Below are 23336 nucleotides of genomic sequence, written 5' to 3' on the forward strand. Positions count from 1 at the left end.
TCAATCAGCAAATCCTAACAGTTCTTACCTTTTAAATATGTCTTAAATTCATCACATTTCTCTAGTACCATTGCCACTACTGAGTTTAAGCCTCCACTGCCTCTCACCCCATTACTTTAACAGCTTACTTAGTGTTTCCACTCCTGCTCAGTGTAATACATATTCAAACACCGATCACAGCGGTCACTTAAACCCACAAAATCTCCTCTGCTTTGACCTTTCCAGTATCTCCCCACTGCCCCCAGGATAAAGTCCAACCTCCTTACTAAAGCTCATAACGCACCCCATGACAGGCCCTGGATTTCCTCTTTCCTTTCCCTTCTCTTCATTTCAGATCTTGTATCTATGAGCCACAGATCCTTTATTACACTGAATTGCTGGAATGCTTTTATCGTCAGTACCCCCTTTACTGCAAATGTTCACTGAAAGCAATGCTCTGTCTCATTTGATGCTGTATCACAACCAGGGCCTGATTGCGCATAAACTCAATTAAAATAAAAACTTCAAAAATTAAATGCTATCTCAGGATTCCACCAAACTTGTTACCCTAAGTTTATTTTTAGCACAGGTTATTTTAAAATATATTTTTGTACTAAATTCCAAGCTTCTAGAGAAGTATAGTTCTCCAACAATCTCCATGTAAAAGATGTAAAGAATGTAAAAGATCCATTTACTACTGCCCCCTTTCTAAAATAATGAACCTAGGTGACATTTATGACTCTTTCCACTCTCGGATCCTGATTTGCTAATCATTTCTATAGGAGAGAAGGAAATAAGTTTAAAATGCAGCAAATCAGATTCTATTTAATCATTAGATTAAATTTATTGACACTAAAGGTAACTGAAAACGTGTATGCTGCCTGCTGCCTCAACGGGGAGCTGGGGGGGGGGGTGGGGAATCAGTAACAATGAACTGCCTAGAAAAGCTTAGACATTTGCCTAATATTTACATTGACTGCCTCATGAAATTCGTTCAAGCTTTATGAGTCTGATTTGTTCCACAAGATTTGGTTATGATGGTTCAGGCTGAAGACAGTAATCTATTTTGCACCTCAGTTTCTAAACTTAAATGATTTTTTTAGAACTTGTAACAGAGTTTGCTGGGGGATTTTTTTTTTTTCCTTTGAGAAAGAAGTGGGTATCTGTATTTTTAAAATGGATAGGGTTGCATCAAGGGATGTAGGACTTCTTTGAAGCACAGCATCAGCGTGACCTACAATAACCACCCTTTTCTTTTTTTTTTTTTAACATCCTTACTGGAGTATAATTGCTTTACAATGTTGTGTTAGTTTCTGCTGTACAACAAAGTGAATCAGCTATATGTATACATATATCCCCATATCTCCTCCCTCTTTCATCTCCCTCCTACCCTCCCTATCCCACCCCTCTAAGTGGTCACAAAGCACCGAGCTGATCTCCCTGTGCGATGCAGCTGCTTCCCACTAGCTATCTATTTTACATATGGTAGTGTATATATGTCAATGCTATTCTCTCACTTCATCCCAGCTTACCCTTCCCCCTCCCCGTGTCCTCAAGTCCATTCTCTATGTCTGCATCTTTATTCCTGCCCTGCCCCTAGGTTTGTCAAAACCATTTTTTTCTAAAGATTCCATACATATGTGTTAGCATATGGTATTTGTTTATCTCTTTCTGACTTACTTCACTCTGTATGACAGACTCTAAGTCCATCCGCCTCACTACAAATAACTCAATTTCGTTTCTTTTATGGCTGAGTAATATTCCATTGTATACATGTGCCACATCTTCTTTATCAATTCATCTGTCGATGGACACTTAGGTTGCTTCCATGTCCTGGCTATTGTAAATAGTGCTGTAATGAACATTGTGGTACATGACTCTTTTTGAATTATGGTTTTCTCAGGGTATATGCCCAGTAGTGGGATTGCTGGGTCGTATGGTAGTTCTATTTTTAGTTTTTTAAGGAACCTCCATACTGTTCTCCATAGTGGCTGTATCAATTTACATTCCCACCAACAGTGCAAGAGGGTTCCCTTTTCTCCACACCCTCTCCAGCATTTACTGTTCGTAGATTTTTGGATGATGGCCATTCTGACTGGTATGAGGTGATACCTCATTATAGTTTTGATGTGCATTTCTCTAATGATTAGTGATGCTGAGCATCCTTTCATATGTTTGTTGTCAATCGGTATATCTTTGGAGAAACGTCTGTTTAGGTCTTCTGCCCATTTTTGGATTGCGTTGCTTGTTTTTTTGATTTGAGCTGCATGAGCACTTGTATATTTTGGAGATTAATCCTTTGTCAGTTGCTTTGTTTGCAAATATTTTCTCCCATTCTGAAGGTTGTCTTTTCGTCTTGTTTATGGTTTCCTTTGCTGTGCAAAACTTTTTAAAATAAATAAATTTATTTATTTATTTATTTTTGGCTGTGTTGGGTCTTCGTTGCTGTGCACAGGCTTTCTCTAGTTGTGGTGAGCAGGGGCTACTCTTCGTTGCGATGCGCGGGCTTCTCACTGCGGTGGCTTCTCTTGTTGAGGAGCATGGGCTCTAGGTGTGAAGGCTTCAATAGTTGTGGCACATGGGCTCAGGAGTTGTGGCTCACGGGCTCTGGAGCACAGGCTCAGTTCTTGTGGCGCACGGGCTTAGTTGCTCCTTGGCATGTGGGATCTTCCCGGACCAGGGATCGAACCCATGCCCCCTGCATTGGCAGATGGATTCTTAACCACTGCACCACCAGGGAAGTTCCTGTACAAAAGCTTTTAAGTTTCATTAGGTCCCATTTGTTTATTTTTGTTTTTATTTCCATTTCTCTAGGAGATGGGTCAGTAAGGATCTTGCTGTGATTTATGTCATAGAGTGTTCTGCCTATGTTTTCCTCTAAGAGTTTGATAGTGTCTGGCCTTACATTTAGGTCTTTAATCCATTTTGAGTTTATTTTTGTATACGGTGTTAGGGAGTGTTCTAATTTCATTCTTTTACGTGTAGCCATCCAGTTTTCTGCTGGGGGATTTTAAAATATTATTTATCACAGTGATGATTCTCCAACCCAATTTTAGCACTTTCTATTCCAGTCCTCAAGACTAGCTATTATTGCTACTACCTGTCAGTTCATATTTAGATGGAGTACAACATCAGGAACATTGTTGCTCAAAGAGGATGAAGGCATTCTTCCTTCCATAAGCAGAAAGCTATCCCTTGGTGTGATGCCAAAACAATGCCCTAAGTCTGCACTGCCAAATGCAGTAGTCATTAGCCACAAGTGGCTATTAAACAATTGAAATGTGGCTAGTCTGAGAAGAGACCTGTTGTAAATATAAAATACACACCAAATCTCAAAGCCTTAATATTAAAAAAAAAAAGAATGTAAAATATCCAATTAATAATTTTATATTGATTACATGCTGAAATAAAAATATTTTGGATATATCAGGTTAAATATATTCTTAAAATCAGTTTCACATGGTCCTTTTGACTTTTTAAATGTGACTACAAGAAAATCTAAAATTACATATGTGATCGTAATTGCGGTTGACATTACATTTCTATTGGACAGTGTGGTAAGCCTAGTTAGAGAACTGATCCAGACTTCTGAACTCTTTATCCAGACAGAATAAAAAGCATCACTGAGGGTCAGGCCTGAAATGGAACCACCAGTGATGAACCGAAATACAAACAAACCCCCCAATTTTAAAATGGTAAATCATGCTAAAAATGAAAGACTGCTTTAGTGAAATCAGTAATGTCTCTTTCTTCTCTGAAATAAAAATAATTAATATTTTAACCTTTATTTCTTAGGAATAACTTATATTTTTCAGTAAAATTATTCCCTGAATATTAGCAGAATGCAAGAAATAGGGATGCTAAGATATTATAGTGACAGTTCCCCTTTAGCAAAAAAAGTACTAGAAATGTTATCATGTTATTCTTATATTTTCCAAAAAATTAATTAATTAATTATTATTATTATTTTTTGCCTGCGCTGCGCAACTTGCGGGATCTTATTTCCCCCACCAGGGATTGAACTTGTACCCTTGCCAGTGAAAGTGCAGAGTCTTAACCACTGGACCGCCAGAGAATTCCCCTGAAAAATTAATTTAAGTAAATCTTCTATCTACCTAACAATATTTCATTTTTGTAAAATGTCATGAAAACATTAGAGAATGCATATTCATCAAGCAAGGTATACTTTAGAATCCACTCAGTAAAGTGATTCCTACCACCCACTCACATACTTCACTATCCCCTCTCTACTGTTTAACATTTTCCTTAGTATTTCTAGAAACTCTAACAAGACAACACAAATAAAGATCAGACTATAATTAATATGATTCCATCTGAAATATAATGTTATATCTCAATGTTTATTATAGTGATTTAAATGTGCTTTCTTAATATATTCATTCTTATACATTATATTATTATAATAATTTAAACATGCTTTATAAAGTGTTAGAATGTAACATGAAGAGGCAAGATCAGAAAACAAAAAATAAAAAAGGCATGATTAAATCCCTCCTCAGTCATAGAAGGACCAACTATAAGGAGGCGCTTTAAATAGCCTATAGCCTGTGTAACCATGTATTATATACTTTTCAAAGTGTTCACTAAGTTGTAGGGTCCAAATTACCAGGTTATTAATATAGAAAATGGAGTAATTTATCAATGTCCTATTCACCTTACAGATATTTTGTGGTTTTTAAAAAAAAAAAAAGAAAATTAGGAAAATATACATATTGGTTAGAAGAGCAAGTGGGTTTCATCCAAGTTAGTCCTGAAGAAAATTTCTGTGCCTCTGAACATAATGAAATGGTATTTAAGAATAAAGCTGTATCTCTAAGCAGGCTCCAATCAACTTGACACTTGGAATTTTTAATTCTTTTATTTTTCTTTTAACTTTTGCCTTAACTTTTTACTCTACTTCTTCATTTAGGTGCCCTATATAACTAGGCTAGGAAGCTAGAAATTAAGTAGCACAATAACAAGAACTAAAATTCTAGTATTTGTTTAGTAATTGGGGCTGTTTTTATCAAAGTCTGCTGAGGCATTCAAAGGGAAGCGAGATGGATTTGAGTCATTATTTGTGAAGAAACAAGAGTAATGAGAAAAATAAGGAAGGGGAAAGGTAAAGTTCATATGGGTTTTGGGGTTTTATTTTTTAATGCTGTAGCTGTTTTGTGTGGGTTTATTTTTTATTTTTTTTACATGTGGGGTATTTTAAAGGAAATGTTTGGGAAAATGGAACCAGACATGTGCTAATTAAAGAATCGTGACAGAAAAAGGCCGAGATTTAGGAAAAAGAGACCACAAAACTACAAGGATCTATCACATGTGTCTCCCGTCCAACAAAGCATTAAGCGGGAATGTCTAGTACAGAGAGGTAGAAATTTGAAGATATCCACTACGTCTCTATTGCAGAGCAGAAAAAAATTCAAATTCATAATTTTGTTCTTGTTTACACTTCTATTACCAACTTGTGTATGAGGTTATAACTTGGTCCTGAGATACTTCAAAAATAAAGGAATTTAGGAATTAAAATTTTTTTTTCATGTCTTCAATTTGATAACAAAAAGTCAGTCTTATCAATGTTTTCATATGTCCATATCTCTTATGACTTCTCAAAAGGTTAAAGTAAGTAAAGAAATAGCTTTAAGATTAGAAGTAGAAACCATTATTAAATCTGTTAACTATTCTGATTTACTGTTATCTAATTATCCATTTCAAAATTATCTACTGAAGATTTTTTTTTTAATTATGATCAATTGATTTTTAAAAAAAATTTTTTATTTATTTGTTTATTTATTTATGGCTGTGTTGGGTCTTCGTTTCTGTGTGAGGGCTTTCTCTAGTTGCGGCAAGTGGGGGGCCACTCTTCATCACGGTGCACGGGTCTCTCACTATCGCGGCCTCTCTTGCTGCGGAGCACAGGCTCCAGACGCGCAGGCTCAGTAATTGTGGCTCACGGGCCTAGTTGCTCCGCGGCATGTGGGATCTTCCCAGACCAGGGCTGGAACCCGTGTCCACTGCATTGGCAGGCAGATTCTCAACCACTGCGCCACCAGGGAAGCCCTCTACTGATGATTCTTAAGGAATATGATAATTTCAAGAGTATTTCAGAGTACATTATTTGTGCTATCAAAAATTCCTATAGATGTTCCAATATAAAAGATTATTTCTGGGGACTTCCCTGGTGGTCCAGTGATTGAGAGTCCATCTTGTAATGCAGGGGATGCCGGTTCGATCCCTGGTTGGGGACTAAGATCCCACATGCCACGGAGCAACTAAGCCCGCGTGCTGCAGCTCCTGAGCCCACTCTGGAGCCCGCATGCCACAACTAGAAAGAAGCCTATACAACGCAATGAAGAACCTGCACATTGCAATGAAAGATCCTGCATGCCGCAACTAAGACCCGACGTGGCCCCTGCCCCCCCCCAAAAAAAAATTACAAAAAGAGGTTATTTCTGCATATGATGGAATCTTCAATAAAATATCTTGGATATAAGCAATGTTATACTCTACAGTAAGATAAAGTATGTGAACACTTTTTATAGACTGTAATGTATCATGACTAAAAGTAAGATACAATTATAATTTTAATTAATTTTTTAAAGTACTCTATAGTAACATAAACATTAGTAATGTAACTTTTCCTCTTTCAAGCCCAAATATTTCTCATATGTTACTTATCATTTTCTCCCATATAGTATAATTATTTATGTATAAGACATAGCTCTTTACGACACCGAAGGACACAACCACAGGCATATGTCGTTTTACTCAACTGCATCTAAACAGTAAAGAAAGAGACACTATGTCACAAAACTAAAATACAGTACTTTTGAGGGCAGAAGCAAAAGTATTACATCAGCTACTGTGCAAAGATTTTGATCTCCTGAACATACATATACATAGAAGAACTCATTTCCCCTCAACAATAAAGCAATTCTATAACAAGCAGAGTCAGGTAGGCATTTAGAACCAGCAGTAGGTAAAAGATGATTACCTTAAGAATAGAGACAGGGGATTGCTAAAGTATCGATAAAATGAAATAAGTTGAATTAAACTAAACATCTGAGATCTTTCTCACAGTATTTTTGTGACTATATTAACTTTATTGAGTTTGGAATTCCATTAAGCATGCTGCCTTACATCCATACTACTGTATTTTTCCTTTAAAAAGGATTCCAAGGAGGAAGGAAAACAACTGTTCCACAATTAAAGAGAGACGAGACAGACAGACAGAAAGAGACAGACACAGGAGGTAGAGAGAGAAAGAGAGAGAAATCTTATATAATGGTTATTGGCCACTTAATTAAGGCCTCATCCTTTGAGGCTCATCTTTAGTAAATAGGGCTGTATTGCAAGAGAGAAATTATCAACATTCATTCAATAAGAAACACATTGGCAATAATAATTGTAAAATGAAGTCTGTACCTTAATATCAGATGTATCACGCTGACTGTTTCTCCAAGCTCTGGAAATTGATGAAAAAGTTCGATCTGCATGATCAAATTTCCCTCCTTGTAAATTTAGGAACAAAGTTGTGAAGGGTTCCTAAAAAATAAGCCATTTAAAAAAGCCATATATTCCCTCAGGCATAAAAATGTGGTTTTTATAAATCTTTATATCTAAATACTTAGTGACCAATGGACATTAGCCAGTAATACGTACTAGGCATAGACTGGGAATTATACCTAAATTATTACATTAATATTCTTACATTATGTTTGTTTCAGAAGAAATATTTCCAAAATTTAGTATTTTTCAGACTCTCTTCAATATTTTTCAGACTCTCTTCCTTTCCAAGAACAATTTATTAGTAACATTCAGACATAAATTAGACTGCATTTGCTTCACGGTCCAGGGAAACAGTCCAATATGTAATTTTCCTATTGTTATGGCTCAGTATTTAATTTATGATTAAGAAAAGAAAAATGTTTGGAAGATTTAAAAGCCTCCTTTTAGTTAAAGAACACTTAAACACATATTAGTGGATAATTGCTTGAAATTAGCTAAGCACTATAAATTACCTCTAGGATTTATATCTGCCTGTACCCTCTAACAAGCTTTAATTAATGATGTGCTGCTAATGCTTTCCCAAAGAAATTACTTTCTAGTAGATGAATCACCTTTCAATTTTACGGAAACATTTCTTGTTTAACCAATATGTTATCAATACACAGCAGTCTTGGTGGAAATTACAAACACACCTTATTCCATTTGGGGCAACTGAAGTTTCCAAAATACATGAATATATGCCTGTGTTATGGGAATCTTATTTAGTTCTTATTTTAATAGACTACATTTAAAAATAACATATGTTACAATTTAGAGTCTGGTAAGATATCAACGATTTGAAGAGGCAAATTTAAGGAAAAGAATTCACGCAATTCCAGGTGAAACATTTTTATGGCCATTCTACAGTAACATGTTATAAAATACAGACCAAATGGGATAAAGAGATACTTATATAGTTAGAGCCTCAATCACTGAAAAAAATTTCACCATTCAAAAAAGATGCTGATGATTTTTAATCAATGCATATTCTCCACAACATTGAATTTACTTATTCATGGTTTATTATTCAAATTGAACTTACTATTCTTAGCAGCCATGCAAGAACAAAACTTGCAGTTGAGTAATGAGTGCCATAGTGGAACTTTGGAACTTGATCGTCTTCCCAGGATTCATAACGCTCTGCAAAGAATGCTGCTCTTTTTGGATTCAAAGCTCCTATTGGCTGCCAACGGGGAGGAGAAAAAACAAGAACACATAAATACAATCGTCCTTTATTTCTTTCTCTCTTCAAATGTTATCTAATCAGCAAGTGTGAAAGTGAATTAAAAATACATACTATTCAAATCAAAGCAGTGTTACAGTCAGAGAGTGGATGGAAATATAAATGTATTTTTCAATGCACATTAAATATACACATATAAGTGAATGGAGAAACCTGTCATTTCTCAATAAGTCTAGTTTCTGTTGAATAAAGGTCTTTAATCAGCCCATAACAAGCATTTTTATGAAGATAATTACATGAAGTGAATATTAGTTATACGATACTTTGGAAAGCATCTCTGAAATCCTCTTTAGTTCATTAGAAGCAACAACCAGAAACAGAATCTTGAAGCTAAAGTTTTAACATATCATAGATTCTGAGAAGACAATGCAACAAAATTGGGCGGGGCGGGGGGAGAAGGAGTGCAAGGGGGAGATTGTGTGAAAAAGGGATTAAATGTAAATCTAGAAATTTCTAACAGTATAAGTACAACCAAAATTTAGAAGACAAAAACATGCCGGCATGAAATTTTTTTTAAATGTGTAACATGAATAGAATATTAGACAGATTACGAGCTTGTACAACAATACTTTACAGCAGAGGTCCCTAAAGCAGTATAGCAAAGTGATAAAGAGCCTGGGTTTACTGGAGTGGTAACAATACCCAGTCAGAAAGTTGTTTTGGAAAATAAAATGAGTAAGTACATGGAGGGACAAACCATACCTGACAATATTCAATGAATGCTATTATTTTTAAGGTTATCTTTTAGCAATGGGGTAAAGTTTGAATAAAACAATAGCCTATAAGCCCCCAGAATATTGGTTGGTATAAGATAAGAGCATAATAAATGTTAGCTGGTACCATTATTGTTACTGCTGCTGTTGTTATTCAGGGAATTCATGAACTCCATTAAACAGTAAGCAAAATTTCATGTGATTATGCACATGTACATTTTCTTCAGGAAGACATACAGAGTATTCTAAGATTCTCAAAGGGGTCTAAGGGCTTAAAAAACAAGTTAACAATTCATTCTCATAAAACATTCTAATCCCTAGAAAATCTCTACTCTTTATTTAAAATATATGTACCAATTCACTGAAAAAAAATGTAAGATTACTTTCTTTAATGAAAACCTATCAGTTAATCACTCATTTATATGAGAAAGAAAATATCTGATCATTTATGCAAAAAATGTGAAACTGAAATTTAACATACTGGTTTTAAAATAGATGCATTCAGAAATATTCTATGGAAAATGAAGCAATGTTAAACTAGTTTTTAAATTGCTTTTCATGTTAAAAAGTAATTTTAAGCAGTATTTTAAATGATCACTTTGGCTATATTTCTTAAAATTGTTAATTATTTTTTCAAAACTGCCATTTATCTCTAGTACCTTTCATTCTCTTTCAATAGGATGGTTCTCATCAACATTTTATTTTAAGCCCTTTTTTTTTTTTAACTTTACAAGCAAATTTTTAAAAACCTTTAGTTGATTATTATTTTAAACCAGTATCACAGTATACCAATTTAAAATGCCATCTTTTAAAGCATTAGTTTCTGTACAAAAGAGTTAAATCTGATTTACTAAACTTATGCCAGTTAAGAATGGAACCGACTCCAAGAAATCTTTGTTACAGAACCAATTTAGAATGCCTTTAAATGTATTTTAGCTGTTGTCCCTGAAGACTGAGCCATGCAAAAGGAAAGAAAGAAGAAATAAAATCACTGGAAGACAAATTACGTGAAAACAAAATCAATGCTCCTTTTGTATGGTTCTGCAGCATATTAAGTATTCACTTTATGTGCTCCTATTTTTATTACTCTCCAAATGAGTACACCCCCAAAATCAATGGTTATAGAATCACATTTCTTGAATATAATGCTAAAACCAATTAGGATTGATTTCACTAGCATCCGAAAAAAAATGGCATCGTGCAGAGATCCATATACGTAGAACCCACAGTATTGATTCCGGCTGTGATTGTTACAGTTGATTTCTGAAGCCTGCTACAGGACAGCTATCAAGACATAGCACATTTATTTGCAAGCATATAAAAAAGAAATCCCCAAATAAAAGAAGGTTAAAAAAAAAAAAAGACCAGTGGAGCTGTGCAATGACAATGATACACTATCAGCTTACTCAGAGAAGTTACAGTGGGAATACACACATTGAATTATACATTACGCGAAAGCACTGATTTATTGTGGTAATAACATCCACCTCATTAAAAGATTCTGCTTTGCTGCAGTTGGAAGGCTACATATTGTTTACTGCTATAAATTAATGGCAGTGCAAAGAAGACTGTAGAACCATCCTAACAATAGATCTGTAATGACAGTGCTGTATATCACAGCTTCCTCAGCAGCTTCATAATAAAATGGAGACAATGTATTGAGCTAATACATTCTACCATGCTGGCCCATATTTTTCTGACAATTGCTTTAAAAGATGAGCTGAATCCAACTATGTTATAATGCTGCAAAACATTTAACTAAGCAAGAGTCAGTCATACACCAAAGTGCATCATAGCATTTTTGAAACATTATCTAAATCAGCATTTCAAGATGTTTATTCATCTCTGCAAAAGAACTAAAAGTAAATGCTGATGGTTCCTCTTACTTATACAGTATATTAAGAGCAACAAATGGAGGGCAATTCAGGAAGATGCTTAGTACTATCATCCTACAGAAAGCTCTTTGTACAATTTAACTGTAAAAGCTTGACAGATTATTTTTCAAAATCAGCAAATTGATTAAAGGAAGAAGAGCAAAAATACTGGTCATTTAAAGTGGTCATGACTTCCTGGAAAAAAAATCAATAAAAAATAAGTATTGATTAGAGAGGTATAATTCAAGTTCATAACCAGGTAAATATGAATAGGCTGAGGATATAGAAAAATAACTTTAAACACTACAAAAAGCTAACAAATAGAATTATATAAGATTTTTTAAATCTGCAAAATAATAAAAGAACCTTAATCACAACAAGATGAAAAAGTGAATCAAATAAAATGGAATTATTTAAAAATTAGAGTATCAGGACTACCACCACAAGCATTTACGTTAAAAAAGAAATGGAAATAAGAACTTGGATTAAAATAGGAAAAGACAAATTAAAGAAAAAAGAACACCAGAACTCTTGAAAATGTATAAATAGCAAAAAAAAAAAAAAAAAAAAATCACTACACATAGGATATTTAATCTCATGAATAGCAAAATTGACAACTGTGGTAGATTGGTAAGTATTCTGTTTGAAATTCTCATCTGATACCTTTCAGAACAAGATATGCAAAGCAAAACTTTCTAAATCAGGTTTTTAAGAATATTACAATAAAAAAATCTTTTGTTACCTTTTTTGAGAAGTAATTTTGCTAATATTAGAGATATAAAAATACTGCATGTAAAGTGCCCAGTTCAGTGCCTGGAATGCAGTAAGTTATTAGTAATAATAATTATTGTTATTTTTCAGCTTATTTGATCAAGAATGTTTAAGAAAAAAAGCCATTAAACAAGCCTGATGAAATTAATGTTGTCTATTAAGAAAGTAATTAAGCATCACAATCATCTAATGGTACATGGAGTACTGTGCATTATCTGTCAGAAGCCTAACAGTACACAGTAGACATCAAAACTGCATTACCCTATCTCAAAAACATAATGAAAAACAAAATTATCTTTCAAAAGTCCAAAAGGCCTCCAAATTTTACTGTGAAAAGCATATGAAATGTCAAGCAAGTTACAATCATCTAGTACTACATTAATTAAAAACAAATGGTATTGGATTCAAAGACCCCTACAACCACCCAACACAGACTCCTTCATCTGATTACTAGTAAAAGTTAAGCTGTAAAAAGACTGTAGTGTCCATACATTCTAAGTTTTTACTTTCTTTTTAAAAATTTTCTTACCTGAAGTTATCTAATTAATAACCTCCAGCTTACATTTTGTATTTTATAAAACATTATTATGCATTCTCACAATAAATGTGAGCTAGATATCCCTATTTTAATAATGAAGAAAATAAGTATCTTGAATAACCTAGCTCAAAATCAACATAAATCTAGGAAACAAAAATCCAGTACTCAAATCCAGTCTTTGGGCCATTTTATCCATAAACTGTTGTATTACAAAATGTTTTTCCTGATTTCAACAATTTCCCACTTTCTTACACTTCCAATTTTCAAATATGATATTTATTTAATAGGTTTATTTAAAAGACCAATAATATATGTAAAGTGCTTAGAAGAGCTCCTGGCACAAAGTACTCAATAATAAGTATAGCTGCTATTAATGTTGGTGTAATTGTTATTATCACCATCACCAGAATTCCTTCTTCCTTTTGAGATTTATATGTGAACTGTTGCAATTTATATCAACTTTTCAGAAGTGAAGTTCCAAACTGCTGGACCATGGTTACAATTACTAAGAGTAAGAAAGTTGTAGGGAATTGGCAATAAATCTCAGAAATTCTACAAAGTATAGATTTGCTTGAGTTAACAACCCTCTCTTTTAAAATCAAAGTCTAAAAAGATATTTTTTCCATCTTTCTGTGAAAGCTTTCTTCGGTAATCATTAAACCTTAACATCTGGGGATGAGAAGCAGGAGAGAAGATTAGAGGAAAAGAAAAAGGTCATTATGGAGCAACAGACTCAGAAATGGGGCCGTTGGACACGCTAAAGGATAGTGTATCATAAACATACATGTTGTGAGTGAAGAGCGGAGTGGGGAAGAGCTGTCAAAAGTGAAAATGGGCTCATGAAGGGGAGGCAAAAGAGCATGACTACTTTTAGGATCATGCTTAGGATCTCGATGACTGGCCTAAACCCATCTGTCAATGTTATCTTCCTTTGGTATGATTAGAACACTGGAAATATCCTTTAATTCCAGGACTACAGATAAACCCTGTCCTACAACATATAAGAGGGCATACAGGCAAGAGAGGTTATACATTATTTTATTCTGGAAGTAGGGCAGTCCTATAGATATCAAAAAAAGAGTGATCACAAAGTGAGCACAAGGAAAAGGTAACAACGCGGTTGAACCCAATGTTACATGAATCCGATGTTATAAAAATGTCACATTAAAGGAAAGAATCATGTTAATTAAGTGTAAGGTACTTGATATTCAGGAACAAATTAAGCAAAAATCTTCAAATTCAGACAATGAAAGAGGATGGACTATCAGGAAATGTGACATTATAAAAGATGGTCATTCCTGGTTAGAGAATAATGATTTGTTTTGGGAAGATTACAGGAAATAACTATGATAAACATATTAAAGAGGCTATTCTATCTGATGACAATGCAACTATTTATTGGCTATACGTGAAGGGTCTAAGAGTCTTAAGTAAATTATCTCACTATATTTACAACAACACCTTAATGTACAAAACTATTAGCATTCCCAATTTACAGGTGAAAGAATTGAGTTTGGGAGAAGTTAAATGAGTATCAAAGGTTGGTTCCCCAGTCAATAGCAGAGCCAAGATTCAGAGTCACTAACTAAATTGACTAGTAAATCCTAGAATAACTTCAGTTGTATGGATTGATGAAAGTGTTGGTGCTGAATCTGCAAGGGCACTGGAATCCTTTCATGGGTGGTTTAGATTAAATGCTCTTCTGAAAAAATGTTATTTATGTTTTTATTCCCACCTATATAATGTGTGTGGATATCAATTTAGCAGAAGGCTTCACAAAAGGGGGAGAGAGATGAATATTTTGTCTTGGGGATGCTGAAAAATGGTTGGCAAAAACAGCTTTTAAAAAAGTGAACAAAGGGGCGCCTTCAAGATGGTGGAGTAGTATGATGTGGAGATCACCTTCCTCCACACAAACACATCAAAAGTACATCTACATGTGGAACAACAACTACAGAACACCTACTGAAAGCTGGCAGAAGACCTCAGACTTCCCAAAAGGCAAGAAACTCCCCACGTACCTGGGTAGGACAAAAGAAAAAAGGAAAAACAGAGACAAAAGAATAGGGACGGGACCTGCACCTCGGGGAGGAAGCTGTGAAGGAAGAAAAGTTTCCACACACTAGGAAGCCCCTTCACTGGTGGAGATGGGGGGTGGGCAGGGGGGAAGCTCTGGAGCCACAGAGGAGAGCACAGCAACAGGGGTGCGGAGGGCAAAGCGGAGAGATTCCCGCACAGAGGATCGGTGCTAACCAGCACTCACCAGCCCGAGAGGCTTGTCTGCTCACTGGCTGGGGTAGGTGGGGGCTGGGAGCTGAGGCTCGGGCTTCGGAGGTCGGATCCCAGGGAGAGGACTGGGGTTGGCTGTGTGAACACAGCTTGAAAGGGGCTAATGTGCCACAGCTAGCCGGGAGGGAGTCTGGGAAAAAGTCTGGACCTGCCTAAGAGGCAAGAGACCATTGTTTTGGGGTGCGCAAGGAGAGGGGATTCAGAGCACCACCTAAACGAGCTACGGAGACGGGCACGAGCCACGGCTATCAGCGCGGACCCCAGAGACAGGCATGAAATGCTAAGGCTGCTGCGGCAGCCACCAAGAAGCCTGTGTGCAAGCACAGGTCACTATCCACACCTCTCCTACCAGGAGCCTGTGCAGCCCGCCACTGCCAGGGTCCCATGATCCAGGGACAACTTCCCGAGGAGAACACATGGCGCGCCTTAGGCTGTTGCAACGTCACACCAGCCTCTGCCGCTGCAGGCTCACTCCACATTCTGTACCCCTCCCTCTCCTGAGCCTGAGTGAGCCAGAGCTCCCTAATCAGCCGCTCCTTTAACCCTGTTTTGTCTGGGTGGGAACAGAGGTCCTCAGGTGACCTACACGCAGAGGTGGGACCAAATCCAAAGCTGAACCCCAGGAGCTGTGCAAACAAAGAAGAGAAAGGGAAATTTCTCCCAGCACCCTCAGGAGCAGCAGATTAAATCACAATCAACCTGATGTACCCTGCATCTGTGGAATACCTGAGTAGACAACAAATCATCCCAATATTGAGGTGGTGGACTTTGGGAGCAACTATAGACTTGGGGTTTGCTTTCTGCATTAAATTTGTTTCTGGTCTTATGTTTATCTTAGTTGAGTACTTAGAGCTTATTTCATTGGTAGATTGTTTATTGATTTGGTTGCTCTCTTCCTTTTTTTATTTTTCATATATATATATTTTTCTTTTTTTTCCTTTTTCTCTTTTTGTGAGTGTTATGTGTATGCTTCTTTGTGTGATTTTGTCTGTATAGCTTTGCTTCTGCCATCTGTCCTAGGGTTCTGACTGTACACTTTTGTTTTTTTTAATATAGTTTTTAGCACTTGTTATCATTGGAGGATTTGTTTTTCGGTTTGGTTGGTCTCTTCGTTCTTTCCCTCTTTCATTTATTTTTAATTACTTATTTATTTTTAATAATTTTTTTCTATTGTAATCATTTTATTTAATTAATTAATTTATTTTCTTTCTTTCTTTCTTTTTGTTTCTCCCTTTTCTTCTGAGCCGTGTGGCTGACAGGGTCTTGGTGCTCTGGCCGGGTATAAGGCCTGAGCCTCTGAGGTGGGAGAGCCGAGTTCAGGACATTGGTCCACCAGAGACCTCCCGGCTCCACGTAATATCAAATGGCAAAAGCTCTCCCAGAGATCTCCATCTCAACACTAAGACGCAGCTCCACACAACGACCAGCAAGCTAGAGTTCTAGACACCCTATGCCATACAACTAGCAAGACAGGAACACAACCCCACCTATTAGCAGAGAGGTTGCCTAAAATCATAATAAGGTCACAGACACCCCAAAACACACCACCAGATGCGGTCCTGCCCACCACAAAGACAAGATCTAGCCTCATCCACCAGAACACAGGCACTAATCCCCTCCATCAGGAAGCCTACACAACAGACTGAACCAATCTTAGCCACTGGGGGTAGACACCAAAAACAACGGGAATTACAAACCTGCAGCCTGCGATAAGGTGACTCCAAACACAGTAAGTTAGGCAAAATGAGAAAACAGAGAAACGCACAGCAGATGAACGAGCAAGGTAAAACCCACCAGACCAAGCAAATGAAGAGGAAATAGGCAGTCTACCTGAAAAAGAATTCAGAATAATGATAGAAAAGGTGATCCAAAATCTTGGAAATAGAATGGAGAAAAAACAAGAAACATTTAACAAGGACCTAGAAACACTAAACAGCAAACAAACAATAATGAACAACACAATAAATGAAATTAAAAATGCCCTAGAAGGAATCAATAGCAGAGTAACTGAGGCAGAAGAACAGATACGTGACCTGGAAGAAAAAATAGTGGAAATAACTACTGCAGAGCAGGATAAAGAAAAAAGAATGAAAAGAACTGAGGACAATCCCAGAGACTTCTGGAACAATATTAAACGCACCAACATTCGAATTACAGGGATCAGAAAAGAAAAAGAGAAAAAAAAACGGGCTGAGAAAATACTTGAAGAGATGATAGTTGAAAACTTCCCTAATATGGGAAAGGAAATAGTCAGTCAAGTCCAGGAAGTGCAGAGAGTTCCATACAGGATAAATCCAAGGAGAAACATGCCAAGACACATATTAATCAAACTATCAAAAATTAAATACAAAGAAAAAATATTATAATTGGCAAGGGACAAATAACAAACAAGGGAATCCCCATAAGGTTAATAGCTGATCTTTCAGCAGAAACTCTGCAGCCAGAAGGGAGTGGCAAGACATATTTAAAGTGATGAAAGGGAAAAACCTGCAACCAAGATTACTCTACCCAGCAAGGATCTCATTCAGATTCGACGGAGATTTTAAAACCTTTACAGACAAGCAAAAGCTAAGAGAATTTAGCACCACCAAACCAGCTTTACAACAAATGCTAAAGGAACTTCTCTAGGCAGGAAACACAAGAGAAGGAAAAGACCTACAATAACAAACCCAAAACAATTAAGAAAATGGTAATAGGAACGTACATATTGATAACTACCTTAAATGTAAATGGATTAAATGCTCCCACCAAAAGACACAGGCTGGCTGAATGGATACAAAAATAAGACCTGTATATATGCTGCCTACAAGAGACCCACTTCAGACCTAGGGACACATACAGACTGAAAGTGAGGGGGTGGAAAAAGATATTCCATGCAAATGGAAATCAAAAGAAAGCTGGAGTACCAATTCTCATATCAGACAAAATAGACTTTAAAATAAAGACTATCACAAGAGACAGAGAAGGACACTACATAATGATCAAGGGATCAATCCAAGAAGAAGATAAAGCAATTGTAAATACTTATGCACCCAACATAGGAGCACCTCAATACATAAAGCAAATGCTAACAGCCATACAAGGGAAATCGACAACACAATCATAGTAGGGGAATTGAACACCCCACTTTCACTGATGGACAGATCATCCAAAGTGAAAATAAATAAGGAAACACAAGAGTTAAATGATATATGAAACAAGGTGGACTTAATTGATATTTATAGGATATTCCATCCAAAAACAACAGAATACACTTTCTTCTCAAGTGCTCATGGAATGTTCTCCAGGATAGAGAATTTGGGTCACAAATCAAGCCTTGGTAAATTTAAGAAAACTGAAATCGTATCAAGTATCTTTTCCAACTATGAGACTAGATATCAATTATAGGAAAAAATCTGTAAAAAATACAAATAAATGGAGGGTAAACAATATACCACTAAATAAACAAGAGATCACTGAAGAAATCAAAGATGAAATCAAAAAATACCTAGAAACAAATGACAATGAAAACATGATGACCCAAAACCTATGGGATGCAGCAAAAGCAGTTCTAAGTGAGAAGTTTATAGCAATACAATCCTACCTCAAGAAACAAGAAACATCTCAAATAAGCAACCTAACCTTACACCTAAAGCAATTAGAGAAAGAACAACAAAAAAACCCCAAAGTTAGCAGAAGGAAAGAAATCATAAAGATCAGATCAGAAATAAATGAAAAAGCAACGAAGGAAAGAGTAACAAAGATCAATAAAACTAAAAGCTGGTTCTTTGAGAAGATAAACAAAATTGATAAACCATTAGCCAGACTCATCAAGAAAAAAATGGAGAAGACTCAAATCAATAGAATTAGAAATGAAAAAGGAGAAGTAACAACTGGTACTGCAGAAATACAAAGGATCATGAGAGATTCCTACAAGCACCTATATGCCAATAACATGGACAACCTGGAAGAAATGGACAAATTCATAGAAAAGCACAACCTTCCAAGACTGAACCAGGAAGAAATAGAAAATATAAACAGACCAGTCACAAGCACTGAAATTGAAACTGATTAAAAACCTTGCAAGAAACAAAAGCCCAGGACCAGATGGCTTCACAGGCGAATTCTATCAAACATTTAGAGAAGACCTTACACCTATCCTTCTCAAACTCTTCCAAAATATAGCAGAGGGAGGAACACTCCCAAACTCATCTACAAGGCCACCAGCACCCTGATACCAAAACCAGACAAAGCTGCCACAAAAAAAGAACACTACAGGCCTATGACACTGATGAATATAGATGCAAAATTCCGCAACAAAATACTAGCAAACAGAATCCAACAGCACATAAAAGGATCATACACCATGATCAAGTGGGGTTTATCCCAGGAATGCAAGGATTCTTGAATATACGCAAATCAATCAATGTGATAAACCATATTAACAAACTGAAGGAGAAAAACTAATACTGAAGGATCATCACAATAGATGCAGAAAAAGCTTTTGACAAAAATTCAACACCCATTCAACACCCACCCATGATAAAAACCCTCCACAAAGCAGGCATAGAGGGAACTTACCTCAACATAATAAAGGGCATATATGGCAAACCCACAGCCAACATCATTCTCAATGGTGAAAAACTGAAACCATTTCCACTAAGATCAGGAACACGACAAGGTTGCCCACTCTCACCACTATTATTCAACATAGTTTTGGAAGTGTTAGCCACAGCAATCAGAGAAGAAAAAGAAATTAAAGGAATCCAAATCGGAAAAGAAGAAGTAAAGCTGTCACTGTTTCCAGATGACATGATACTACACATAGAGAATCCTAAAGATGCTGCCAGAAAACCACTAGAGCTAATCAATGAATTTGGTAAAGCAGCAGGATACAAAATTAATGCACATAAATCTCTTGCATTCCTATACACTAATGATGAAAATCTGAAAGAGGAATTAAGGAAACACTCCCATTTACCACTGCAACAAAAAGAATAAAATACCTAGGAACAAACCTACCTAAGGAGACAAAAGACCTGTATGCAGAAAACTGTAAGACATTGATGAAAGAAATTAAAGATGATACCAACAGATGGAGAGACATACCACGTTCTTGGATTGGAAGAATCAAGATTTTAAAAATGACTATATTACCCAATCTACAGATTCAATGCACTCCCTATCAAACTACCAATGTCATTTTTCACAGAACTAGAACAAAAAATTTCACAATTTGTATGGAAACACAAAAGACCCCGAGTAGCCAAAGCAATCTTGAGAAAGAAAAACGGAGCTGGAGGAATCAGGCTCCCTGACTTCAGACTATACTACAAAGCTACAGTAAACAAGACAGTATGGTACTGGCACAAAAACAGAAATACAGATCAATGGAACAGGATAGAAAGGCCAGAGATAAATCCACGCACATATGGTCACCTTATCTTTGATAAAGGATGCAAGAATATACAGTGGAGAAATGACAGCCTCTTCAATAAGTGGTTCTGGGAAAACTGGACAGCTACATGTAAAAGAATGAAATTAGAACACTCCTTAATACCATACACAAAAATAAACTCAAAATGGATTAAAGACCTAAATGTAAGGCCAGACACTGTAAAACTCTTAGAGGAAAACCTAGGCAGAACACTCCATGACATAAATCACAGCAAGATCCTTTTTGACTCACCTCCTAGAGAAATGGAAATAAACAGAAAAATAAACAAATGGGACCTAATAAAACGTAAATGCTTTTGCACAGCAAAGGAAGCCATAAACAAGATGAAAAGACAACTCTCAAATGGGAGAAAACATTTGTAAATGAAGCAACTGACAAAAGATTAGTCTCCAAAATATACAAGCAGCTCATGCAGCTCAATATCAAAAAAACAAACAACCCAATCCAAAAATGGGCAGAAGACGTAAACAGACATTTCTCCAGAGAAAATATACAGATTGCCAACAAACACATGAAAGAATGCTCAACATCACTAATCATTAGAGAAATGCAAATCAAAAATACAATGAGGTAACACCTCACACCAGTCAGAATGGCCATCATCAAAAAATCTACAAACAATAAATGCTGGAGAGGGTGTGGAGAAAAGGGAACCCTCTTGCACTGTTGGTGGGAATGTCAATTGACACAGCCACTATGGATAACAGTATGGAGGTTCCTGGAAAAACTAAAAGTAGAACTACCATACGACCCAGCAATCCTACTACTGGGCATATACCCTGAGAAAACCATAATTCAAAAAGAGTCATGTACCACAATGTTCATTGCAGCTCTATTTACAATAGCCAGGACATGGAAGCAACCTAAGTGTCCATCGACAGATGAATGGATAAAGAAGATGTGGCACATATATACAATGGAATATTACTCAACCACAAAAAGAAATGAAATTGAGTTATTTGTAGCGTGGTGGATGGACCTAGAGACACTTATACAGAGTGAAGTAAGTCAGAAAGAGAAAAACAAATACCATATGCTAACATATATATGGAATCTTTAAAAAAAAATGGTTCTGAAGAACCTAGGGTTAGGCAGGAATAAAGACACAGACATATAGAATGGACTTGAGGACACAGGGAGGGGGAAGAGTAAGCTGGGACGAAGTGAGAGAGTAGCATTGACATAGATACACTACCAATGGTAAAACAGACAGCTAGTGGGAAGCAGCCACATAGCACAGGGAGATCAGCTGGGTGCTTTGTGTCCACCTAGAGGGGTGGGATGGGGGGGTGGGAGGGAGACTCAAGAGGGAGGAGATATGGGGATGTATGTATATGTATAGCTGATTCACTTTGTTACACAGCAGAAATGAACACACCATTGTAAAGCAATTATACTGCAGTAAAGATGTTAAAAAAAAAAAAAGTGAACACAAAACATAAACACTGTCACCAAAGTTTATTGCTTTACTTGCCTCTTAACTTTTATATTTGTATATCCAAATCTACGAATCCAAATGAAAGCCTTTAATTCCGTCTGTTGTTGAAACTTTTTAAAGAAGCCAATGAATTTTATTTTGTGCCTCTCTACCCCTCCCTTCCTCCCCCACCCCCAAAGAGAAGAAAATAAAAGAATAGCCTCTGTCATTTAAGTAATGTTGCCACTGTTAGGGGGTGCAGGAACTATTTTGTGTCAGTTGTAGCAGCTCTTTTATCTAAATGACAAATAAACAAAGAGACTCATCAACACTTACTCAACCTTGGCTTCTAGGATATTTCATCATGTGCTATATGCAGCTGAGATGCTTTGGCACTTATCTTCACACACTCTACGTTTTATTTAGTAATGTCGAGAAAATACTTTCATTGGCACACTACTATGGCTTTTAGAGTTAACAAATAAGCACTTTTGTTTTCAAGTACCAGAGCAGATTTTAATCCCTTGAAAACGCACGTTCTTCCAAGTGGCAGTAAACATATAACCCCTATACTATTTCAATTTAACAAACACATCTTGGGAAAAAGATAGTATTCCATTTTACTTATTGTACCTACATAGAATCTAAATCATTTCAGAGGCTCACATTGGTAGATTTAGTAGCAACGCCTTCACAGTTCTATGTTATTTAGCTATGGTTCATATTAAGTGATTTTCATTCTAGGTATTTACCTGTTTGAGAAAGGCACATAAATCAATTAAAATAATCTGATAATCCAATGTCATTGTTGAGCTAAATGTCTGGAAGAACCCAAAAAATAATCTTAACAATCCAAGGTCAACTAAAAAAAAGATGTTTTAAGTAATTATGAAAATGACAAACACCCAAGAGGCTCAATGCTATTATAACAAAATCTATTCATTTGCTGAGCGATTCACCTATCCAATTAAAGAAACACTTAGGACCATTAAAATCAGGAGTTCTGGTCCAAAGAAGTGACAAAGGAGGCTCCTGAACTCACTTCTTCCCACAGAGAAACTGAAAATTCAGCTACACATGGAACAATTCCCTCTGAAAGAAACCTAAAACCTAGCTGAGCAACTCTTACACCTTGGGCAAATAAGAAAAACCCACATCATAACAGGTAAGAAAGGGTATGACACAATCTCATAAACCTCACCCCTGACAGTGACACACCAGCTGACGCACCACTGGGAGGGAATTCACAACTCATGGATTCTCCCTGAGGAGTAAGTTTGGGACCAAACACCTAGCACCTCAACATTTAAGACTTCCACTTGTGAGACAGGCCCCCAAAACACCTAGCTCTGAAAGCCAACGAGGCTTGCATTCTCGAGACCCACAAGACTATACAGGCATACCTCGGAGATACTGCAGGTTTGGTTCCAGACCACTGCAATAAAGTAAATACAGCAATACAGCGAGTCACGTGAATTTTTTGCTTTCCCAGTGCATATAAAAGTTATGTTTACCCTATAC

The 23336-nt window shown here is 36.4% G+C and overlaps 1 protein-coding gene across 3 annotated transcripts in view; it reads right to left on the bottom strand.

Moving 5' to 3' along the window:
- LRBA (LPS responsive beige-like anchor protein) overlaps nt 1–23336 on the bottom strand; it is a 750846-nt gene that overhangs the window by 165327 nt on the left and 562183 nt on the right. For all 3 annotated transcript variants that reach the window (XM_068542607.1, XM_068542608.1, XM_068542606.1), the window contains exons 45-46: nt 8576–8716; nt 7411–7530 (exon numbers count right to left, since the gene is read on the bottom strand). In XM_068542607.1, the coding sequence (XP_068398708.1) occupies nt 7411–7530; nt 8576–8716 (261 nt within the window). The remainder of the gene's footprint in view (nt 1–7410; nt 7531–8575; nt 8717–23336) is intronic.

This window comes from Eschrichtius robustus, chromosome 4 (genome assembly GCF_028021215.1).
Source record: "Eschrichtius robustus isolate mEscRob2 chromosome 4, mEscRob2.pri, whole genome shotgun sequence".
NCBI classification, from domain to species: domain Eukaryota; kingdom Metazoa; phylum Chordata; class Mammalia; order Artiodactyla; family Eschrichtiidae; genus Eschrichtius; species Eschrichtius robustus.